The sequence below is a fragment of the Fistularia commersonii genome, chromosome 1, assembly GCF_037954325.1.
Source record: "Fistularia commersonii isolate RoL2024-O1a breed Wild chromosome 1, RoL_Fcom_v1.0, whole genome shotgun sequence".
Taxonomy (NCBI): domain Eukaryota; kingdom Metazoa; phylum Chordata; class Actinopteri; order Syngnathiformes; family Fistulariidae; genus Fistularia; species Fistularia commersonii.
In genome coordinates, this window is record NC_141284.1 from 19,072,079 (window position 1) to 19,091,801 (window position 19,723).

Genomic DNA, 19,723 nt, shown 5'->3' on the forward strand with positions numbered 1-19,723 from the left:
CATGATGGCTATAAATACAGAGAATGCAGTTTCAAATGAGGGAATAATAAAGTATTAAGAATAATCAGTTAACTGCAGCCACTCCAAGTAACTTTCTTACTGGTTTGTTGATTTCCAGGCCACTCCAGCTGAGGTGGAAGAGATGCTAAAGAGGATTCAGAGTCAGAATGGCGTCCAAGGCTACATCGTCCTGAACTCAGAGGGTGATTCATGTCCTACAAAATACTATAGTTTGGATTTCATGCTAGTTTTGGTGGTTTGTCAGGATTTGTTACTGTCTATTTCTATAACAAAAATATTCAGTCAACCGCTCTCACCTTTGTCCTTAAACAAGAAAAAAAATACCGAAAACATTTTTACAGTTAGTCTCAGAAATATTTGGACAGTGACACAAGTTTTGCTATTTTAGCGGTTTACGAAAACATATTCAGGATACAATCATATAATCAAAATGGGCTTAAAGTGTAGACTCTAAGCTGTAATTTGAGAGTATTCACATCCGAATTGGAGCAAGGGTATAGGAATTACAGCTCTTTAATACGTAGCCGCCTCTTTGTAAAGGGATCAAAAGGAATTGGACAATTGACTCAGAAGGCTGCAAAAAAATAACAAGGCTGCCTGGGCTCTTCCCCTGGTAACCTGTCATCAATTAAGCAGTTAAAAGGTCTGGAGTTGATTCCAGGTCTGGTGTTTACATTTGAAAGCTGTTACTGTGAACACACAACATGCAGTCAAAGGAGCTCTCAATGGAGGTGAAACAGACAACCCTGAGGCTGGAAAAAAGAAGAAATCCATCAGAGAGATAGCAGAAATGTTAAGAGTGGCCAAATCAACAGTTCAGTACAATCTGGGAGAGAAAAAGTTCACTGGTGAGCTTGGGAACTCAAAAAGGCCTGGGCGTCCACGGAAGACAACAGTGCTGGATGGTGAAGAAAAACCCCTTCTCAACATGCACTCAAGTAAAGAACACTCTCCAGGAAGTAGGTGTATCACCATCTCAGTCTACCGTAAAAGGAAGAATTTCTGCTAAGATTCAGCCAAATGTGGCAAAGTTGATTGGACGGTGCTTCAGAGTACAGATAGATAATGATCCAAAACCTACTGCAAAAGCAACCCAGGAGTTTTTTAAAGCAAAGAAGTGGAATATTCTGCAATGGACGAGTCAATCACCAGATCTCAGCCCTATTGCGCATGCACTTCTCTTGCCAGAGATAAAACTGAACGCAGAAAGACCCACAAACAAGCAGGAAATGACGACAGCTGCAGTAAAGGCCTGGCAAAGCATCGCAAAGGAGGAAACCGAGCATTGGGTTCTAGACCAGGCAGTCATTGCCTGCAAAGGATTCTCAACAAAACATTGATAAGTAACATTTTATTTAGTGATATGTTTACTTGGCCAATGGCTTTTGAGCCCCTGTAATGAGCATTTTTATAAAATAGTTACAATACCTACATGTTTAATCATGTTTTTTTGTTTCATTTCAAATCCAATGTGGTGGCATGCAGAGCCGAAATCATTAAAATTGTGTCGCCGTCCAAATATTTCTGGGCCTAACTTCTTCTTCCTCTTCTTCTTCTTCTTCTTCTTTCGGCTTTTCCCGTCAGGGGTCACCACTGCGAGTCAACCTTCTCCATCTAACCCTATTCTCTATATCCTCCTCTCTCACACAGACTACCTTCATATCCTCTCTCACTACATCCATCTTCTTGTTCTTGTCCTAACTGTATCTTCAAAAAAAATAAACTAGGATGCCCATGGTGGAAGACAGTTGAACAGTGTTCTTGTTACAGAAGCACACGGGGAAAAAGGATTGGAAATTACACATGAAGTTAAGATGGTGACTGCAGAGGTCCAGATTAACACCATCCGCCTCGTCCACTTTAGGAATCCCGATCAAAACAACGCTGGATGACTCCAACACAGTGCAATATGCTGGTCTGATCCCACAGCTAATTATGATGGCCAGAAGCACTGTTCGAGACATTGACCCCCAAACAGATGTCACCTACCTCCGTGTGCGTACAAATAAGAACCAAGAGATCATGATTGCGCCAGGTAAGATGCCTGAGCAACTGTTTGTACTCAGGTTTGAGTTGGTTCATAGTTGAGTTGGTTCATAATTTGGTTTTGTCTTAACATTTGCAAGTACCTCAGCTGCCCTTTTGTGTAACAACATTTTGAATTCTCAGATTCATGTTCAGTGTCAGGTTTTTTTTTTTTTTGATGGATCTTACACGGTCAAAATTTGTTAGTTTCCTCCAGTTTCTGATTTTTTTTTTGTCCCCCACAGATAATAACTATCTTCTGATCGTCATTCAAAATCTTTCAGACTAAGGCCAGTGGACTTACATTCCCTGTTTGTCCTCTCTTTTAAATAGCACGTTACTTTTCCATTTTCTTCAGAATCCATCATTCTGTCCTATGTGTGGAAAATGTCCATGTTTTGTTATGAAATTCAATCAAATTAAAACACTGAAATGTCCTCTGTGCGTATTTTTTTCCTTCTCGGAAGATTAACACCTATGTCAGGCAACCTGAAAATAATCCAGCATGAAGACCCAGACTAAGGAAGAACCCAGATCAATAAAGCGCAATGCCGAAAGGAGTTACTACCTGTATTCCCATATGAGGCTGCCAGGTGACAGCACCCCGAACAAAAAGCTTGACTGCTTTCTCTAAAACAAGGTGAAATATCTGTTAATAACCAGGCTTCACTGCACTGACATACCAAAGTGAAATATAGTGTTTAAGGTTTCTACACTAAGCAACGGAGAAAGAGGGTTGTGCCCTTGGAATTACATGTCATAAAGGAAAAATCTGATACTCAGGTATTCATTCACCACAGGAAGTTCTGTTGAATGGTAAATGGCCTCTAGATATGTGGCGCTTTAATCACCTTGCAGTTTCAAAGCATTTTACACTAGATTACATTCACCAGTTTACACACACACCTACACCGATGGCAGCGGCGCTTGGCAAGGCGCTCATCAGACCATCGGGAGCAGTTGGGGGTTGAAATTCTTGCATAAAGCTGCTTCGCCATACAGACAAGGGGAGCCGAGAATCAAACTGGAGGGATACCCCTCAAGGTCAACTGGTTATATGTCTCTATATGTGATCAGATGATCAAAAGCTGTACCCTCAAATCAGTTCTGGCAGCTTCAGGATCCTGTAGGCAGAACAAGAGTCAAGAGACCTGAATTCCTCCTTCTTTCTTAAATGCATAAAATAATCATGGCATCGGTGACAAATATCAATTATTCTTCTTCCCTGTCTTTAAAAGAACCAAGAGTCTGTCTGTAATTATAGTTCCCTTTTTCTACGGGATGACGTCACACAGGGGAAACAGGCTGTGTGACGTCACCAGAGGACAACACGACAGCACACAGTCGCTGTATGTGAGGCGAGGGACGCCAGAATCTCCGTCTGCCTGCTTTGTGGCTGCGCGTCAGACCGGGAGCATTTCTGTACGCACTCGAAGGCACCGGAGCGATTTATTGCCCACCTTTCACTCGCGGTTCACGGCAAAGCGACGATGCCGTCCGACCGACCCTTCAAACAGAGGAGGACTTTCGGTGAGGAAACCCTGCCAGCCCAGTTGCAAACCGGCCTGTAGGCTGATCTGTGTTGACATCGATTACGCTGAAATAAAAGTAGTTGCGGGAAAACACTGGATAGAGCCTGCTGTCGAGCTCCCAGTCAGTATGACATCCGTCTGTCCGTATCAATGAACCTTTACACGTTCAATTCACGGATATTCTGCTGTCAGGGGTCCGTTTGGCGGCGTTCGCTCCGGGGCCTGTCGTTATCGGGGTCTTGACGAGCTAGCTAGCGTAGCATGAGCTGTTTACCATAAAGTGCTGACACATCCTGGCTAAATTTACGGTGCAACTAGCTGACCGTTACATTTCCGGAGCCCGAAAACAACATATATGCCACATTCAGTGGCGTTTCATTTCTTAGAAAGGCGTCGGCTTAGTCCTTCATTTTGTCCCTGTGACAGGTGAAGATGACATCCAAATGTTGTACCGAAGTGACTTTGCTTAAACGCGTTTCATGGTCAAGTAAAGTAATTTTTCATTGCTGGCTACAATCAGGGGAGGTAGAACAAAATGCTTGGTTATGAGCGGTAATTTACCCAAAGTTAAATAAGCCATTACCTTATATACGAACCAAAAATCCTGATCGGGATAGCGTTGAAAATAAATTGCTTTTATTACTTCAAAAACTCAAGATTCAAAACGTTTATTGTCACCTGTACAGTGTAGAGGCTAGTTTCCAAGTACAGTGAAATCCCTACTTTGCTGTCCGCGGTGCATTGGGATTTGTGCTGGGATAAGAGTGTAAACATTGTTATAAATATGATTATATGTATGAAAGTGAACATTGCAATAAAACAGTGTGTAAAGTACAGTACAATAAGACGTTTTGAGCGCAGCTTGGTGTGCAACTCACCAAGTGCAGGTGTAAGGATTAGTAAAATGAAGTGGCAGTAGACTTTACATGTGCTGAAAATGTAACTATTAGCAAAAACATACTCAATAATCAATTGTTTTTTCTAAAATAAGCCAATATTTGCTTAAAGTCTGGAAGATATCTTCTCCTATAAATGAGCAAGGAATTACCTTGAAAACAAAACATAACTTTCAACAAGACATCATTTGGAGAAAAAAAAGTCACTACCACATTAAACCCAGCTTACATTAGATTTCATTATTTGAAAATTAGCCTTTTGAGTTGGTAATTTTATACCAAGCTTCCTTATGACATTTATGTTTGTCTTAACAGCTGACCGATGCAAAGAAGTACAGCAGATCCGCGAGCAGCATCCCAACAAGATCCCAGTACGGTTTGATAGTTCACTGTTGGTTTTGTTTTTCCCCTTTCCCTTTAGTGAGTGTTATGAATCACCTGCAGCTGTGTGTTCACTGCCAATATCAGCTTCCCATTAGCAAGAAATTACTGTAGTGACCATGAAATTAATTACGGGGTAATAGTCAACAAAATTGCCTTAACTTTTGTGGAAAAGTCTTGATTACCTGGATGACTGGAATAAAATTATCTTTAATTTAGCATAGGAAATACTATAGAATTACAGAAAAAGAAATGATAACAAAGTGGCCAAAAAAAGAACAACAAAAACTGAAAACTCTGACCATTCTTTTAGATTTATAAATACATTACCATAAGACTTTAAATACACTAGTGTTTTGAAATAAGTCATTTTGTGAAATAAATACCAAAGCTTTGGAGAATCATGAAATCTAGACAGGCCTTCAAATTAATGTGGGCTAAGATACGTTTCTTGTTTATAATCAGAATCATCATTGCAGTTTAGCATGGAATTACCTTGAAATTGGAATCAATTGATTGAATGTCATAAAACAAAGATTCCCAAATATGAGCATGAAATTATATTTAATATTGATCCTGATGGTGGTTTAAAAAAAGCTAGCCTAAGCTTTGAAAAAAAAAAACAAAAAAAAAACAATTACCTATAAAGACCAGACAGAAATAACCAATTATTTACCTATAAAATGAGGAAGCAAAAAGTTTCTTGATTCAGTGACAATGTTAGGAGAGGGAGTTTAATCCTGTTCGTGTGTGTGTGTGTGTGCGTATGTGTCATCAGGTCATTATTGAGAGGTACAAGGGTGAAAAGCAGCTGCCAGTTCTGGACAAAACCAAGTTCCTGGTTCCAGACCATGTCAACATGAGTGAATTGGTCAAGATCATCAGGTTAGTCCAAAACCTAGAGGTAGTTGGTTACAATTCACATCATTTGTGACATTAAACACTCTTTACAATACTGTAATATAAATAAACCAATATTCATTTTAACGTTAACTATGACTTTTGATTCCACAATATGTGGTTTAATATTCTTCCAACTTTATTCATTTCTTATTTTTTGCTGTATTCCTTGCTATTATGTAAATGTTGATCAGGTTATCTTGCTGTGAAAAGCTTAATAAGAAAAGGTCAAATAACAGATTTTTGATGTAATGATTATTTCATACAACTACTGTTAACATACAAGGAGTTTCTGTCACATGATTTGATCTTATCTTAAAAAACTTAAAATTGAAGGTCCAGAAATACAGGACAAACAAACTAAATTCAGAAAAAAAAGAAATTGCCTAATGATAAAATGATAAAGAAATTAGTAAAACATTCAAATATATTTTACACCAAGATCTAACAAGGAAATTCACTTGAACAGTATTTTATACCAAAGATTAAAAAGCAGCAAAACATTACATGGAAATTTCTAAAAATTGGAAAGGAATTTCCTGAAAATTAGAAATGAATTAAAAAAAAAAAAAAAAATCACTCACCATATCATTTCAACAAGCAAAAGCTGAAATATAGCCCGCAAAACTACTTGAAGATAAAAAAAAACAAAACTCAATTATTAAAAAAAAAGAAGAATAAGTGACAAATACTCCAACTCCCTTTCAGGCGGCGCCTACAACTGAACCCAACACAGGCTTTCTTTCTGCTGGTGAACCAGCACAGCATGGTGTCCGTTTCCACTGCCATCTCTGAGATCTATGAGCAAGAGCGTGACGATGATGGATTCCTCTACATGGTCTATGCCTCGCAGGAGTCTTTTGGCTGCTAGGGGGACAGGAATTAAAGCAGGGGAGGACCTAAGCACTCCCATTACATTGGTCAGTAGATGAGAAGAGGCGCCAGGATGTTGGTTAAGAAACTTCCTGCTTTTATTTTGTAATGTTCTATAGATCCCTAATGACTTAGGTCTTAAATGGAGATGGGCTGTTTTCATTACAATGATTGGACTTTAACCAATCAGGTGATTTTACCCCTCTGCAAAGAAGAGACTTGGAGTGTTGACTTTCTTTTTAGCTTTTTTTAAACTTTTTTTATTTTGTGTCTTTAGTAAGATTCCCTTGTTCTTGTGTCACTAACTACAACATCCTGTCAATATAACGTGTTGTGACACAAGCCCTCTGTCATGTTTATACTACATGCCAAGTTACACCTTGACCATGTTGACACTTTCCGTCCACAAAATCTGTTGAGGACTTCATCATGCTGCAGTAGCTTAACTCCAGTAAATACATCAGAGAGGCAGTTTTTAACTGGCAGTTTGCAGAAACTCTAATGAGCAAAATATTGTAATCTGGAGCATGATATGACATACAGTGTCATGTGTCATTAGCAACTTTCGCCTCACTCTTGACTACATCTTTCGGTCTTTTTGTGTAACCTGGGCACCCTAACATGAACAGTCTACCTGGTAAAGCATCTTTACACTGACATGGGGTGAAAGAGCTCATCTTGTGGTTCATTTAATGCTATGTGATTTTGTGTTAGGGTTAGGCTGCCTTGAAGGACAGTCAGGCCGTAGCTCCTCACCTTTCGGTCTTTATCTGTGACATGGTCACCCTGACATGAACAGCCTACCAAGTAAAGGAGAGTCAGTAACATTTGGAAACAAGAAAGTCCAGGCTAGGAAATCATTGCGGGAGACATAAGGACCCTGTTGTCATGGTGGCAACCTCCCTGTCAAATTACAGAGGGACCTTTCTACCACTCCTGATTTATGTAATATCATTTCACATTTTTATCACGAGACTCAATTTGGGATAAAGAGTTGTTGTGATTATACCTAAAAAGAACCTGATAACACCATTTTTAGTGCTAAAGATTTAATACCTACTCAGCAATTATTTCTGGTAGAAACTGCGCATGAGGACATGGGTGAGGGTGGCTGGTGTCAGATTAATAAAAATGTATTGAAGTTTGAAAAAAAAAAAGCTTGTTTTGCACAGAAATTAATATGAAAGTCACCTACTTGATTGATGTCAGAGATACCGTTATTTTTAATTTAGCTGTTTGTTTTCTTGAGAACATTGACATTTCCAAACCAAAGTGTCAGTTCAAAAAACAAGTGCTTAAAATCATCATAATCTGTTATTTGTTTGTATGTATGTTTGTTTGGCTGTAAATAGATGTGTTTATTCTGAGCTTTTGCCAAGAATAAAAAATGCTGCCTTTAAAAAGTATTTTTGTGACATGGATGTTTGTTTTGTAATCACTGTGACCTGGGTACTCAGAAGAGCGACCCCCCCCCTTACCAGTTATTATCTCAGGTAAATAACTTAGATATAAATATCCATGTTAGTCCTTATTTTCTCACACTTCTTTGTGTAAGGTGTTTTGTTGTCTGAGGTCGTCACATCATTGGAAATTTGTTTCTCATTATATATGTTTTATTAAAAAATTTATTTCACGGCACCACCGTTTTTGGTGGAGGGGTTTGCATGTCCCGATGATCTTAGGGTCGTTGGTAGTGTCGCCAGAACCCAGACCTTTTTAACCATCTTGATGTCTTCAGCACCAGGGATAGGAGTGGATATTAGGACACAACCATACAGGCAGATGGGTTTTCGCACTTCCGACTTCACCGATATGCAGAAACGTCTGACAAGGCACGCGCAGGGTGACTGCTTCTTCTTCTTCTATACAACTGGTGTATAGATGGTGTACGGGAGGTGGTCTCATGGGGTTTTTCACCGGTTCTCCAGCATTTTCCAATAAAATGCAGAGGGAACTTCCTGCCTACTGCTGTATATATTCCACCGCAAGTGAAGGCAACAGAAGCCCTTGAGGAACTATACACCACCACCAGTGTTTATCAGGATAAATACCTTCAGGCAATTTTAACCACTGCAGCCTCAAAGCAGTATTGCTGAAGTGCCATCAGCACATTATATGACCCACCAGAGGTGACAAGACTGTACCCCTGGTACTTCACCGTCAAGGGAGCATATAATATCTATCCCTCTGCCTGACTTTGGGAAGTTGGACCATTCATCTGAGCTCATGTGAGCGTCTGTGTTGACACCTGTATACCTACCTGGATAATCTGCTCATACCCAAATCAGAAAACGTGGATGAGCGGAACTGTTCACCGGAGACCGAGAAAGATCTGCAGCTTTTGAAGCAAAGGATGATAAGCTGAATAAGGAGGCCAGGTATGAGCTGAGAAATGCTATCAAATCAGCAAAAGATCAACACCCGCTGAAATTGAAGCAACATTACAGCAATAGCGATGCAAGGCGCATGTGACTGGGATCTTTTAAGATCTAAAGGGCTACAAGGACAAGCTGAGCAGACCTATCAACACTACTGATTCCTTCTTGTAACATCTCAGCTGATTATATGCTTGTCAATGAGATAGTGCGAAGCTGCTTTGTACAGACTGAAGAAAGCCATTAGAACAGCCAAGCGGCAGAACAGATAGAAATTGGACGGCTTCTACTTCACTGTTAACCCTGGATGCGCAGACAGCATGCCGGACGACCTCAACATCCCAGTCACAACACAGAGGTGAGTCACACACACAATGGGACCTGCGACCCTTCCTCTCGCTCCCCTCCGAACTGTATCATCAGACCAGGCACACAGAGCGCTGAAAAGGATAACCCCTCCAAGGCAGCAGATCAGACAACATCCAATGCCAATGAGCTGGCCGATGTTCTCACCGCCATATTCAACGCCTCCCTCAGCCAGAACACCATCCCCACCACCTTCTGGCCGACACCTTTATAGCTTCCTCAGGCTAGCCTTAAGTCTTACATCTGCTAGGTGGCATAAAAGAGCAGTTGATGCTCTTCGCATAAAGGTTTAGAGTCCACTGGAAACAGATGATCGTCAACATACTGTAGAAGTACGACATCTTCTGGTGGTTCATAATTAGATGAATTAGATTACCTGTCTGGTCCATCTGCATTCTTGATTTTTAAATGTGAATGCAAGTCCTGGTTGTGTTTCGGGGTGGACTGATACAGAGAAGAAGGCTGAGCATAGATCTATGACTGTGAAATATGTTGCTGATGCTGGAATTGCAGTGAGAACTGACTGCATATCCGGCACCAGTGGTGGTGAGGGAATTACCGTCTCATTGATTTTTCTAAGTCTTGTGAAATCTCCTGACTCCTGGTTTACCCAGTTTGTGAACTGGGTTTACCGGAGTATTTTAAGGAGATGCGGTAGGAACGATAATGCTTGATTCTAATGGGGCATTAATGACATGTTCGCAATCCTTCCCTGTCCTGCGTCCTGGATTGAGCGATTTCATTGTCGACTGATACGGGGTAGTCAATTTTTCCTGATGCTGCCCACAACTCTGGAAAATCTACCCTTTTTACACAAACGGTAACTGGAGGTGAGATAGGAATTTCAGTACATTGTTTAGTCAGGTCGGGAGGAACATCAGAATTGTATGATAACACTAAAGGCTCACTGATTCTTGTGCCGCTATCATGTTAAGCAGAAGAAGCTGCATGATGTGATACGTACCCTCTTCCACTGTCTGCGGTAATGGATTTTGCACTTTCTGTCTGCATAGAGTTCTGTGAGAATACCTAGAAAGTCGGTTTCACCTTTCCTGATCCGAAATCGAATGTTGCACTGTTAGTTCTCAGTTTATTGTATTTTTGTACCGTTGCCTTTATATTTGTTTGGTTATTTTGTTTTTTTGACAGAGGAAAGTGATACTCTGCATGACTGTAATTCTCAGTGGTGACCGACCACATCAATCCAAGCCATTAAGAACAATCGAGCGCTCCATTCTCTGGACGATTTGCTTGCAGCTTCCACCAGATGACCACGAGTTGTCAGTGTTTGCCAACAGTCCAAAAAGATGCCGGTGGTTCATTGAAGCCCCTGAATGGTTCGGACGTATGAATAAGAAGGTAAATGGTTGTGTGTCTCTATATGATGTGAATGAGAGGGTGAAAGTTGTATAAGTTGCTCTCTGAGTGATCCAGGGTGAATTCCACCTCTTACCCAATCCCAGCTGGGATAGAGTCCAGTGCCATGACCCCGAGTGCAGGATAAGTGAAAAAGATGATGGATGTTCCTGTTCCATTCAATCTATGAACAGCCATAGAAAATACACTGTCAGAAGTCAAATGAGGGGCCGAACAAGCATTTAAATAATATATACTGTCGCAACCCTGCTGTACCGTTGAGAGGAATTTTCAGTGTTTTGTTACTTTCTTCTGGTTGTGATTGTGTTTTTGGATGAGAGAGCGAGGTAACAAATTTTTGGGCGGCTGTCGTATCTGATTTGTGGACGAAACTGTTCGAATAAAAGAAGAGTTTGATAGCAACCACTTGTAATTGTTGAACATGTCCTGTCAGATATTACAATACATTTGATTGGAAATGTTGAAATTCTAAATACAAGTCAGAGTTTAATGAGTTCAACTAAAATAAAGTCAATGAATACAATTAATTTAAATCCAGTCAGTTTACTAGGTACAAAAAAGTCCTATTTAAATATCCAGCCTGCTAAGAACATGACTGTTGTTTTCAAATAAATAATAACCTGTTCCTATGAAAGTCATCACTTTACTGCCGTCTTCATTAAAATCTGCTCTCTACAGGATCAAATTTATCTCAGGGTGTCAGCGGGTCAGAATTTGATAATCACCTGCTTTTACTGATTCACCGAATCAAAAATATGACCGGCAGGATGTTGGATGTGAAATGTCTGATTATGGAAAAGGGGACCCTCCTGTGAATCCGGAAACGGTCTTTTATTGCAGCGGTTATGTCATTTGTTATGAGCACTAGTTTCATACATACTGATAGTTTATTCAATAGATTTCAGAGGGAGCAGTGAACCAAGTTCTGCTGGTTTTGCAGCTGAGCAGAAGTGTGTTAATACGTTTTCATGTAACTTTGCTCAAGTGGTGAAAATTTTCAGCCTCAATCAGTGCTGAGAACATTCATTTTGATCTGAAGAATGTTGTAGCCATACAATATCTTCACCGTTGTTCAATGCTTATTTTACTGTTCATTCACACTGGATGCTTGCCTCAGTTTTGTGCGTAGAAGCGTTAAAACTACATGTAATTCTGTCAGTGTTGATGCCAGTGAAGATGCTACTGAGGAGCCACAGCAGCTGGAGCTCCAGAACCCTGCAAGCACATTCATAAAAGTGTTTGTTTGGGTTTGGGTTAGTTGTTAAAGGAACCTATGCAGAATCTGAAGATGTTGCAGAGTAGAAAGTCATTTCCCTCTCCAGCTTGCTTCATTGTGAAAAAATGCAGAACTTCAGATTCCTCCCAATATTTATGAAAGTTGTTTAGTTTTTCAGGATGGCATTTCATTGATCCAAAGTTCTTGCGTTCCTTTCACAGCTCACTAACCTGAAATCCCACATGGAACCACAATTTGCACATTGCTTAATTTCTAACCATGCACATGTGTACTTTGTAAGTTGTACTTTATATACATTGTATAATTTTATACGCTATATTTGTTTTAATGTATCTTAATAATATACCCAAGAATGGGTGGAATTTAAGGACGGCATGAAGGACGCGAGTTTGATTTTGACAGACCTTTCTATGAGCAGTTTGCATGTTTCCTCTGAGCTCTCAGCAAAATCATGCAGGTTGAGTGGGAAAATTGCCCTTTTGTGCAAAGGAGAGCATGAAAGGTTTTGTTTCCATACCCAGCCCTGAGATTGACTGGTGACCAGTCCAAGCTATACCCTGCCTCACACCCCATTAAAGCTGGGATAGACTCCAGCATCACCCACAGCTCCAAGTGTAGGATAAGGGATGGAGAATGCATGGATATTAGCTTCACCTAAAACCGATACAAAGCACCGCCCCTGAGTGTTAAATGGATGTTTTTGAACGTGGTCTTTTGACAAATAAACTAAAGGTACGCCGAACTTGAATGAAATCATACAAAAGTGTTTGTTAATTGACATGAAGTTGCATTTAGCTTCACTAAAAGTTTTTCTGTTGCCCCCTCCAAAGGTACGGAGCAACAGTCACCCAGAACCGACCCCAGAACACACTTTGCCAGGATGAAACCCACTTCATTCAGCAGGATTGTGTGGTGAAAGAAAACTTTATTCTTAAAAAAAAATCTCAGTAAACATTTCTGTAAACTTTCTGACATTCAAGTGAAATGACTGAAGATTCTTCTAAGCATCCACAGCTGAAACAAGGATCCTACAGTCAAAGAAGTCTTTCACATAAAAAGCAATATTTTTTTCAAATGACAACCGTCTATTTGATCAATGACATTTAAAGAATTTACGTAAACCCGTATGAAACTGGCAACTCTCCTCAGACCACACAGAGCAATACTTCACAGATGTATGTTCTTTGCAGTCATTGGTCGCAGCAACTAAGTCCTTTATTAAATGCTCAAAGTACCATGTGAACTACAGAACAAAGAGACGCAGTGGCGAAGGCAGCTCCTCACTGGTACAAAGCATCCATTCTGGATCTTTTTCTGGCCTTCAGCTCCTCAAAAAACTGATACACAGCTTCAGGTGTGACCACCTGGAAGATCAGATTTGCACAAAAGCAGTTGTGATATGATGACACTAACCATTAATACATGGTAAAGTACATTGTTATCTAGTCAAACATCCGGTCTGTTGGCATTTGGACATGAATTTTACCTTTCCTTCTTCTGCGCATTGTTGTAAAAATGAAGTGATTCCTCTCGCCAGCTCATTGAAGCCTAAAGGACGACACCACAATGACTCAAGAATCACCTGGAAAGATCCTGTGGAAAATGGACAAGGTGCTTTTGGATTTATTGAAGATCTCACCATAAATGAACTCCAGCTGCTGTTGTCTGTCCATTGAGCTGGTCAGTGCCGTCAAAGGGTGCTGCTTCAACGGTGCCTCCAAACCTCTCTTCTCGTAGGCCAGGACCGAGTCAGATTGATCCATGAGAAACTGCACTTGGGCGGCCACGTAAGCCCTCTGTGAACCCATGGGTAGAGTGAAGAAATGTCTGCTTCAGCCAAGGAGGAACAAACCGAATGCAGAGGGAATACTTTGCTCTTTGTTGATGCCGACATTAAAAGCTAAATTTGCCCTTTGACCGACCTTGCAGCTCGTGCACGTGCAGAGCTCGGAGCGCCAACTGTAAGGCCAGAACACGGCTCCCTGGCGCCGCCTCTCCCGCCTCTGGGCCTGCAGCTCTTTCAGTTTGCAGACAGCAGGTTTGGCCACGGGTGCCGCAGAACTGCAGACCATCTCCTGGTGGGTTCGTTTACAGGAAGAACCCCCATCTGCCTCTGCCTGAGAAACAAACATGAAATGAACACACTGTTATGGGAAGGGGAAACGCTCAGATGTTGTGAAAGATCTCCACTCACTACTAGACCGAATGGGGGGGGGGGGGTTGATGGCAACAGACGTGATGATGGAAATCCCGTTTACAGTAAGCATCCCAGTAGACCTCGGCTGTCAGAGCGCCCAGCAGTCTGGGGAAGGCTCAGAAGCACAGGCCCTCTGCGCTACCCAGTGGCAGCATGGGAACTAACGGCTGCCAATTATGTACAGGGTTTTCTGTGGGTATCAGCTAATCTAATTTAATGCTATATTATGCACATTTTAATGCCACTTTAGACAAATTGAATGCCGACGTCCAACTGCGGATACGCTTATTTATAATAATGTCAATCATTTCCATCTGGAATTGATTTCCCTACAGTAGCAGATGTGTACATATGACCTTCTGAGCAACGATGGGACTACAGAAATACATGGATGCAACTTTTTGGATGATTACCGTAATTTCCGGACCATCAAGCGCACCTCAATATAAGCCGCACCGGCTAGCCGATCGCTATCTTGGGCCTCCTCCTAGGCACTAAAACCGTCAATCGTTTTCTTCGATGTCGGAGTTGAATGGACTCAGAATTTCCCGGTCATTTCATCGGTCCGATGTGACAAGGATAAATGCTTTAGTGGTGTGAAACTTGTTAGCCCTCCCCCTTCCAAAATCCATAAATTAGCCCGATCATTGTTTAAGTGAAAAAAGTTGCAGCTTATTGTCTGGAAAATACGGTATTAGTGCATATTTCTTAATTTTCCTTTTTGCTCCAACTGTGTCTCAAGTTTTTCAGTTCAAGGCATTTGTCCTCCTCTTCAGAGTATTTGACTTGGTGATCATTTGAGCCATGAGTGCACTGCCAGTATTGTTTCCACAGCCTTTTTTTTTCTCAGTGCTTCCTGCTCATCCTCCAATGCTTGTTTTTTTTAGGCCCATCCATTGCACCCTCTCGCTTCATCCTCACTTCATCGAGGTACATCCTGTATTTTGTCCTTTTGTGAGGGACACTTTGAAAACACCTCCGCAAGCTCTGACCTTGTCACAGAGTAGTCTGTTGTGGCACCTGTTGTGTTGGCAACAGGAGCAGTTGCTTTGTCGGCCCTGGCAAACAAATCCACAAGTCAACCGCTGCCTCGTTTTTGCCAACTTATGATCTTCTGATCGCAAGTGTGATTGAACGATGTTGATGTCCATTGTGCAAAGTTTACATGTTTTGCACACTCTACTAAACCCCTCTCCTGGTTTTCTTCCGACAGGCTTTAACCAGCCTCAGAACTATTCTTCATCCAACCACTTTAGTGAAAAGTTACATTTTCCTGACACAACATTACTCTGCTATTTTGCAACGCTCAACACCCCGCAGCATCAGATCTGCAGCCGTTAACAGAAGCCAGTCATCATCAGTGATTTGGTAGCCTATCGAAACCCTTCAAAACTTTTCTCCATCCTTTGGAATCATACAAAGCTCCTCTCTCATCTGATATTCAAGACGTTCCCTCTCTGGGAGTCTACATTCAGAGTGGGAAAGGTAAACTCACAAACTGGACCTGACAGCATCGAGGATGCACAACATTAGAAAAGGTCATTTTCACAGTGACTCTGTAACAGAGTCCACCCACCAAGAGTTGAAAGTAAAAGTAAAAAGTGAAAGTAAAACAAAACAAACGCTTAAATATGCAAACAGAGAGTAAATCTGGCCACTGAACAAAGAAATACATGAAGTTTGTGGCCATTTTGAAGCAGTAATGTAGATGACAAGATCAACTAAACAGTCGATTTTTATACCCGAAGATACTTCGTATATCGATTTGCTTCACTGAGATGGAAACCTGGAGTGAAAAGGGGCTAGGAGGGGGTCGGCCCAAGGCTATCTCACCCCCTGGTTTCTGCAGTCATCTCCACCGGGCTGGGTTTCCTCTCTGGTTTCCTTCAGCTCAGAATCTCCTTGATGTTCTTCTGCTGCCGCCTCCGCCTCCTCCTCCTCCTCCTCCTCAGGCGCCACTGAATCAGGAAGACAAAAGAGTTGCTGCCCTTGTTTCTGCATGTGGCTTTTTTACTGTTTAGAGTCTGCATGTGTGGAAAAATAAAATGAGATACCTGCAAAGTGAGCAGCATAGGTCCACAGAAAGGGGGCCTTGTCCATGCATCCCTGGCAAACCATCTCCTGCAGCTCCTCTGGTTCAGCTGGAGTGCAGCCTAAGTGCTGGCAGAAAAACAGGTGGATGAATCAAAGTGGACTTGCGGATGCAACAGAAGTACTTACTGTAACCTACTCTGGTATGGAACCAGTCCTCACAGATGACACACTGGATCATCTCATCGTTGACCTGAGAAGTGATTACAGAGTTAGAAGACCTAGGAACCAAGAGTTCAGGAAAGAGCATGACAAGAACAGGAGAACCTGGTCTTCGGTGTCTGGGTAAGGCCGGTCACATGTGCAGTAGCGGTCATGGAAGTTATGATTGTACCGGTTCTTTTTGTTCTCCTTCTCTTTCTCCTGAGAAGATAGATGGGCTGGTCAGACAGTGTGTGTGTGTGTGTGTGTGTGTGTGTGTGTGTAGTGAGACTGAGCTCTACTCTGTAGGACTCACCGGTACCAGTTTGCACCGGAAGCCCCCAAACCTGCCGTTCCCGCAGTCACAACGAAAATCCCTGACGAAGAAACTCTAGTCAGACACGGGAAGCAGAAGAAGAGAGAAGGAGGAAAAACTTCCTTCGTCCAGACTGGTGGAGACACCGAGAAGAACTCACCGCTTGGTGTAGAGCTCGAACACCTGGTGTCCGTCGTGGCAGTTGTTGGCGCAGGCCAGGCAGACCCCGGCGGGCTGCAGGGGATCCGGGTTGCAGGTGGAACAGGAAAACACGGCCTGTCGCTTCACGTAGCCCTGTGGGTGGAGGGGATGGTAAAAGTAGTGATATATCCGGATCGGACCCTCAGCCTAGACACCGGGGAAGAAGCTCTTACCCCGGGATAGGAGCACCGTTCCGGGTCGCTGCCTGCCAGCACGCTGAGGGCCCGCAGCAGATCCTCCTCCTCCTCCTGCAGGTTTGCTCTGCTCGGTCCTCCAGCCATTTCGACCTGCACCGCCGGGAGACGTCTTTGTGGTCCGACGGCTTCCGGGCGGGATTTTGGGCTCGGACCACGTGGAGGAAGTGACATCACAACCCCCTCCACCCAACCACCGATCGATAAATCGATCGATCGGAGGTCGATGGATGACGGTCTGTCCCGGAAACATCTCAGTACCTTGCTTTTTTTCAGCAACGGACTCAGGGAGATCCTCGCAGCGGCGTGGCAGGTCCTCCGTCTCGTCCCAGCCTCGGGGTTCACCTCAGCATCAGACTTGTTTTGGTTTAGCGTGACGTCACCGAGAAGCCTGAATCAACAACCAATAGATGAGCTCCAACAAAAGCGGAAACAGGAAACAGGAAACTGGCGGCCGAACCATCCCCAGAGCGATGTTGACGTCAGAGACGGGTCCTGCCGGCGGTGTGGGTGAACGGGGACTGCCGGCCTGGAGCGTCCGGGGGAGCCGGTGGAGGAGCTGGGCAGAACAGCCCGGCTTGAAGACTCTTAGACCAAGCACCACCGAGCGGAGAAGGAAAAGCAATGATAATAATACGTTTAATTTAAGGCGCCTTTTGATGTTGGAGTTACCTAATTTTTTATCGAATTTGTATTTTACATATTTATTTTAAATACTTATAAATGTTCATCTGCTCTAGGCTGCCCCTTTTGCAAATAAAAAAAAAATGCTGAAAGAATCTGATTATAGTTCTCCACGAGTCTTTTCAATTTTGTTGCAAAGTTTTTAGACGTTTGATTTGTTTTTATTTGCAAAGTCTTCGGATGAGAGACCCTCAGTCTTTGGTCTCAGCATAGTAAGGAAACAATATTAAGGTGTGAGCTGATAGTTTCACACAAGTATTTTCAAAATCTGTAGTCTTTCGTCAGGTGTGAGTCCAACAGTATCTTAGTCACCTTTAACCCACACAGAACAGATCTTTGTGTTGGAGTCTGCCTGTCTGTCCGTGTTTGCCTACCTGTGTGTGTGGGTGTGCGTGTCTTCCTGTCTGCTGGTGGTCAGACCCAAAAGGGTCTCCAGGGTCTTCTCTGTGAGGACCTGTGAGTTCTCACCCTCTAATGGTGATATTTTGACGGTCATCTGTCCAATGAAGTATATTTGTAGATGTTTAGCATAGGCCTTCAAGCGTGCTGGGAAGGCTAGCAGAAGGTCTCAAGAAAAAACAAAACAAAAAGGAATGAACTTAAACAGAGAATCAGTGTGTGGGACTGTTTCCTGCTGTGGTCGGTTCTGATGAGGAAAGAAAGGGTTTCATGTTGTGGAGATATGTTCCTGTTTCCACACCTCCCTCCTGTCAGCACATATTTTTCAAGGACTAAGGGTTATAATCTATTCTTTATTGTAAGCACCGCTCACATGTCCAAGGATATATCTCCAGTCCTCCCATCGTCCAACAGATATCCCTTCCTTTGTTTTAAATCAGCTTCACAACAGAAGTCTGGCCTCCAACGTACATTATAAAACATGAATGTTTAATCAAGCAAATCCACCTCCTCTATTTTTTTTTAGGAATTGTGTTTCCTTTCAGCTCAATATCATGAGCTGACCCTGGCCTTCCAGGGTTTAGCCCTCATCTTCACAGAATACTGGAAATGTCATGAGGTTCATACAACAGATAGGAGCTGACATTATAAAGGGTCTTAATAAAGATTAAAACAATAATATAACACATTCTAGAACTGCCTTCACTGGAGTGCTGCCCCCGTCACACGAATATTGCCCCAATGAGGGTTCGGATCCACCCGAAGGTGAGCCGTGTCCTCCTGGAATAACACCCAACATCTTTTCAATCTAAAATGAGTGGGCAATGCCTCGATTTTTTTTTTTTTTTTTTGGACAGGTAATGCACTTGGAAAGTTTGCAGTGTTTATACTGAATATAAAAGATGTTCTGCCCCACCTGAGGGTGAGCAGTGGCACATAGCAGTTGCTGTCCAGTGGGAGGTGCCACAGAGCCTGGTTTCTTAAAGAGCCTGTCAACAAACGAGGTCTGCAGTCCCCTCGTTCTCAAGGGTTGGCTTGTCACACAAACTTCTGAAGGGTATGTCAGAAGAGAAGGTGAAAGAAGACTGTTTTCACATCCAGTTCTGCATTCAACATACCGTCAGCAAAATTTGTGCTCTGTATTGAACCGTCATAGAAGTGGAGCAGTTGTAAAATATTCCCTCAAACACTTCCTTGACAGTAAAAAGAAGGGGCTTTATAGTGAGTTAAAACCCCAAGAGCAATGTAATAAAGTGCGTTGTGTCTCTAAAGTTTGGTTCTTGATACCATTTTTTATTAGTACTGCTTGAAGATGCATAGAAGTGAGGAGTTGCATCGAAATGTGTAGATGTGGAGTAACAGCAACGTTTGAGGCCTCTGACGAAAGCTGATTTGGGTATTTTAAAAAATGGTCACCTCAAACCCGTTGTGTTTTTTAATTAATTCTAAAAGATGTGATATGAGAAGCCTGCAAGTGTATTAGAGAGCCAAGGACGACCTTCTGCAAGCAGGACCTG

The 19,723-nt window shown here is 42.4% G+C and overlaps 3 protein-coding genes across 3 annotated transcripts; 2 read left to right on the forward strand and 1 right to left on the reverse strand.

Moving 5' to 3' along the window:
• The first annotated feature begins 123 nt into the window (after window positions 1–123).
• On the forward strand, window positions 124–2,535 carry LOC147237694 (dynein light chain roadblock-type 2-like). The gene is made up of 3 exons (XM_086154593.1): window positions 124–203; window positions 1,886–2,056; window positions 2,292–2,535. The coding sequence occupies exons 1-3, from the start codon at window positions 143–145 to the stop codon at window positions 2,333–2,335; spliced, it is 276 nt and encodes a 91-aa protein (XP_086010719.1). The 5' UTR covers window positions 124–142; the 3' UTR covers window positions 2,336–2,535.
• An 826-nt stretch (window positions 2,536–3,361) lies between these two features.
• On the forward strand, window positions 3,362–8,034 carry map1lc3a (microtubule-associated protein 1 light chain 3 alpha). Its single transcript, XM_086152670.1, has 4 exons — window positions 3,362–3,576; window positions 4,790–4,845; window positions 5,634–5,740; window positions 6,464–8,034. Exons 1-4 carry the CDS (start codon window positions 3,537–3,539, stop codon window positions 6,624–6,626), a joined length of 366 nt encoding a protein of 121 aa, XP_086008796.1. The 5' UTR covers window positions 3,362–3,536; the 3' UTR covers window positions 6,627–8,034.
• Window positions 8,035–12,901: 4,867 nt separating this feature from the next.
• LOC147237696 (putative E3 ubiquitin-protein ligase UBR7) lies at window positions 12,902–17,720 on the reverse strand. The gene is made up of 11 exons (XM_086154730.1): window positions 17,103–17,720; window positions 16,889–17,022; window positions 16,729–16,789; window positions 16,539–16,634; window positions 16,411–16,464; window positions 16,235–16,340; window positions 16,014–16,138; window positions 13,906–14,100; window positions 13,623–13,779; window positions 13,470–13,531; window positions 12,902–13,347 (listed from the first exon to the last, which is right to left on the reverse strand). Exons 1-11 carry the CDS (start codon window positions 17,295–17,297, stop codon window positions 13,264–13,266), a joined length of 1,269 nt encoding a protein of 422 aa, XP_086010856.1. The 5' UTR covers window positions 17,298–17,720; the 3' UTR covers window positions 12,902–13,263.
• Between the last annotated feature and the right edge of the window lie 2,003 nt (window positions 17,721–19,723).

Excerpts from the sequence above, each read along its gene's own strand:
- LOC147237694 (XM_086154593.1), top strand. The coding sequence starts at position 143 with ATGCTAAAGAGGATTCAGAGTCAGAATGGCGTCCAAGGCTACATCGTC. Across the intron at positions 204-1,885 it reads CATCGTCCTGAACTCAGAGG|GAATCCCGATCAAAACAACG; the intron begins GTGATTCATGTC and ends CGTCCACTTTAG. Across the intron at positions 2,057-2,291 it reads AGAGATCATGATTGCGCCAG|ATAATAACTATCTTCTGATC; the intron begins GTAAGATGCCTG and ends TGTCCCCCACAG.
- LOC147237696 (XM_086154730.1), bottom strand. The coding sequence starts at position 17,297 with ATGTCACTTCCTCCACGTGGTCCGAGCCCAAAATCCCGCCCGGAAGCC. Across the intron at positions 14,101-16,013 it reads ATGACTGCAGAAACCAGGGG|GCAGAGGCAGATGGGGGTTC; the intron begins GTGAGATAGCCT and ends TTTGTTTCTCAG. Across the intron at positions 13,532-13,622 it reads GCAGCTGGAGTTCATTTATG|GCTTCAATGAGCTGGCGAGA; the intron begins GTGAGATCTTCA and ends GTCGTCCTTTAG.
- map1lc3a (XM_086152670.1), top strand. The coding sequence starts at position 3,537 with ATGCCGTCCGACCGACCCTTCAAACAGAGGAGGACTTTCG. Across the intron at positions 3,577-4,789 it reads CAAACAGAGGAGGACTTTCG|CTGACCGATGCAAAGAAGTA; the intron begins GTGAGGAAACCC and ends TTGTCTTAACAG. Across the intron at positions 4,846-5,633 it reads AGCATCCCAACAAGATCCCA|GTCATTATTGAGAGGTACAA; the intron begins GTACGGTTTGAT and ends ATGTGTCATCAG.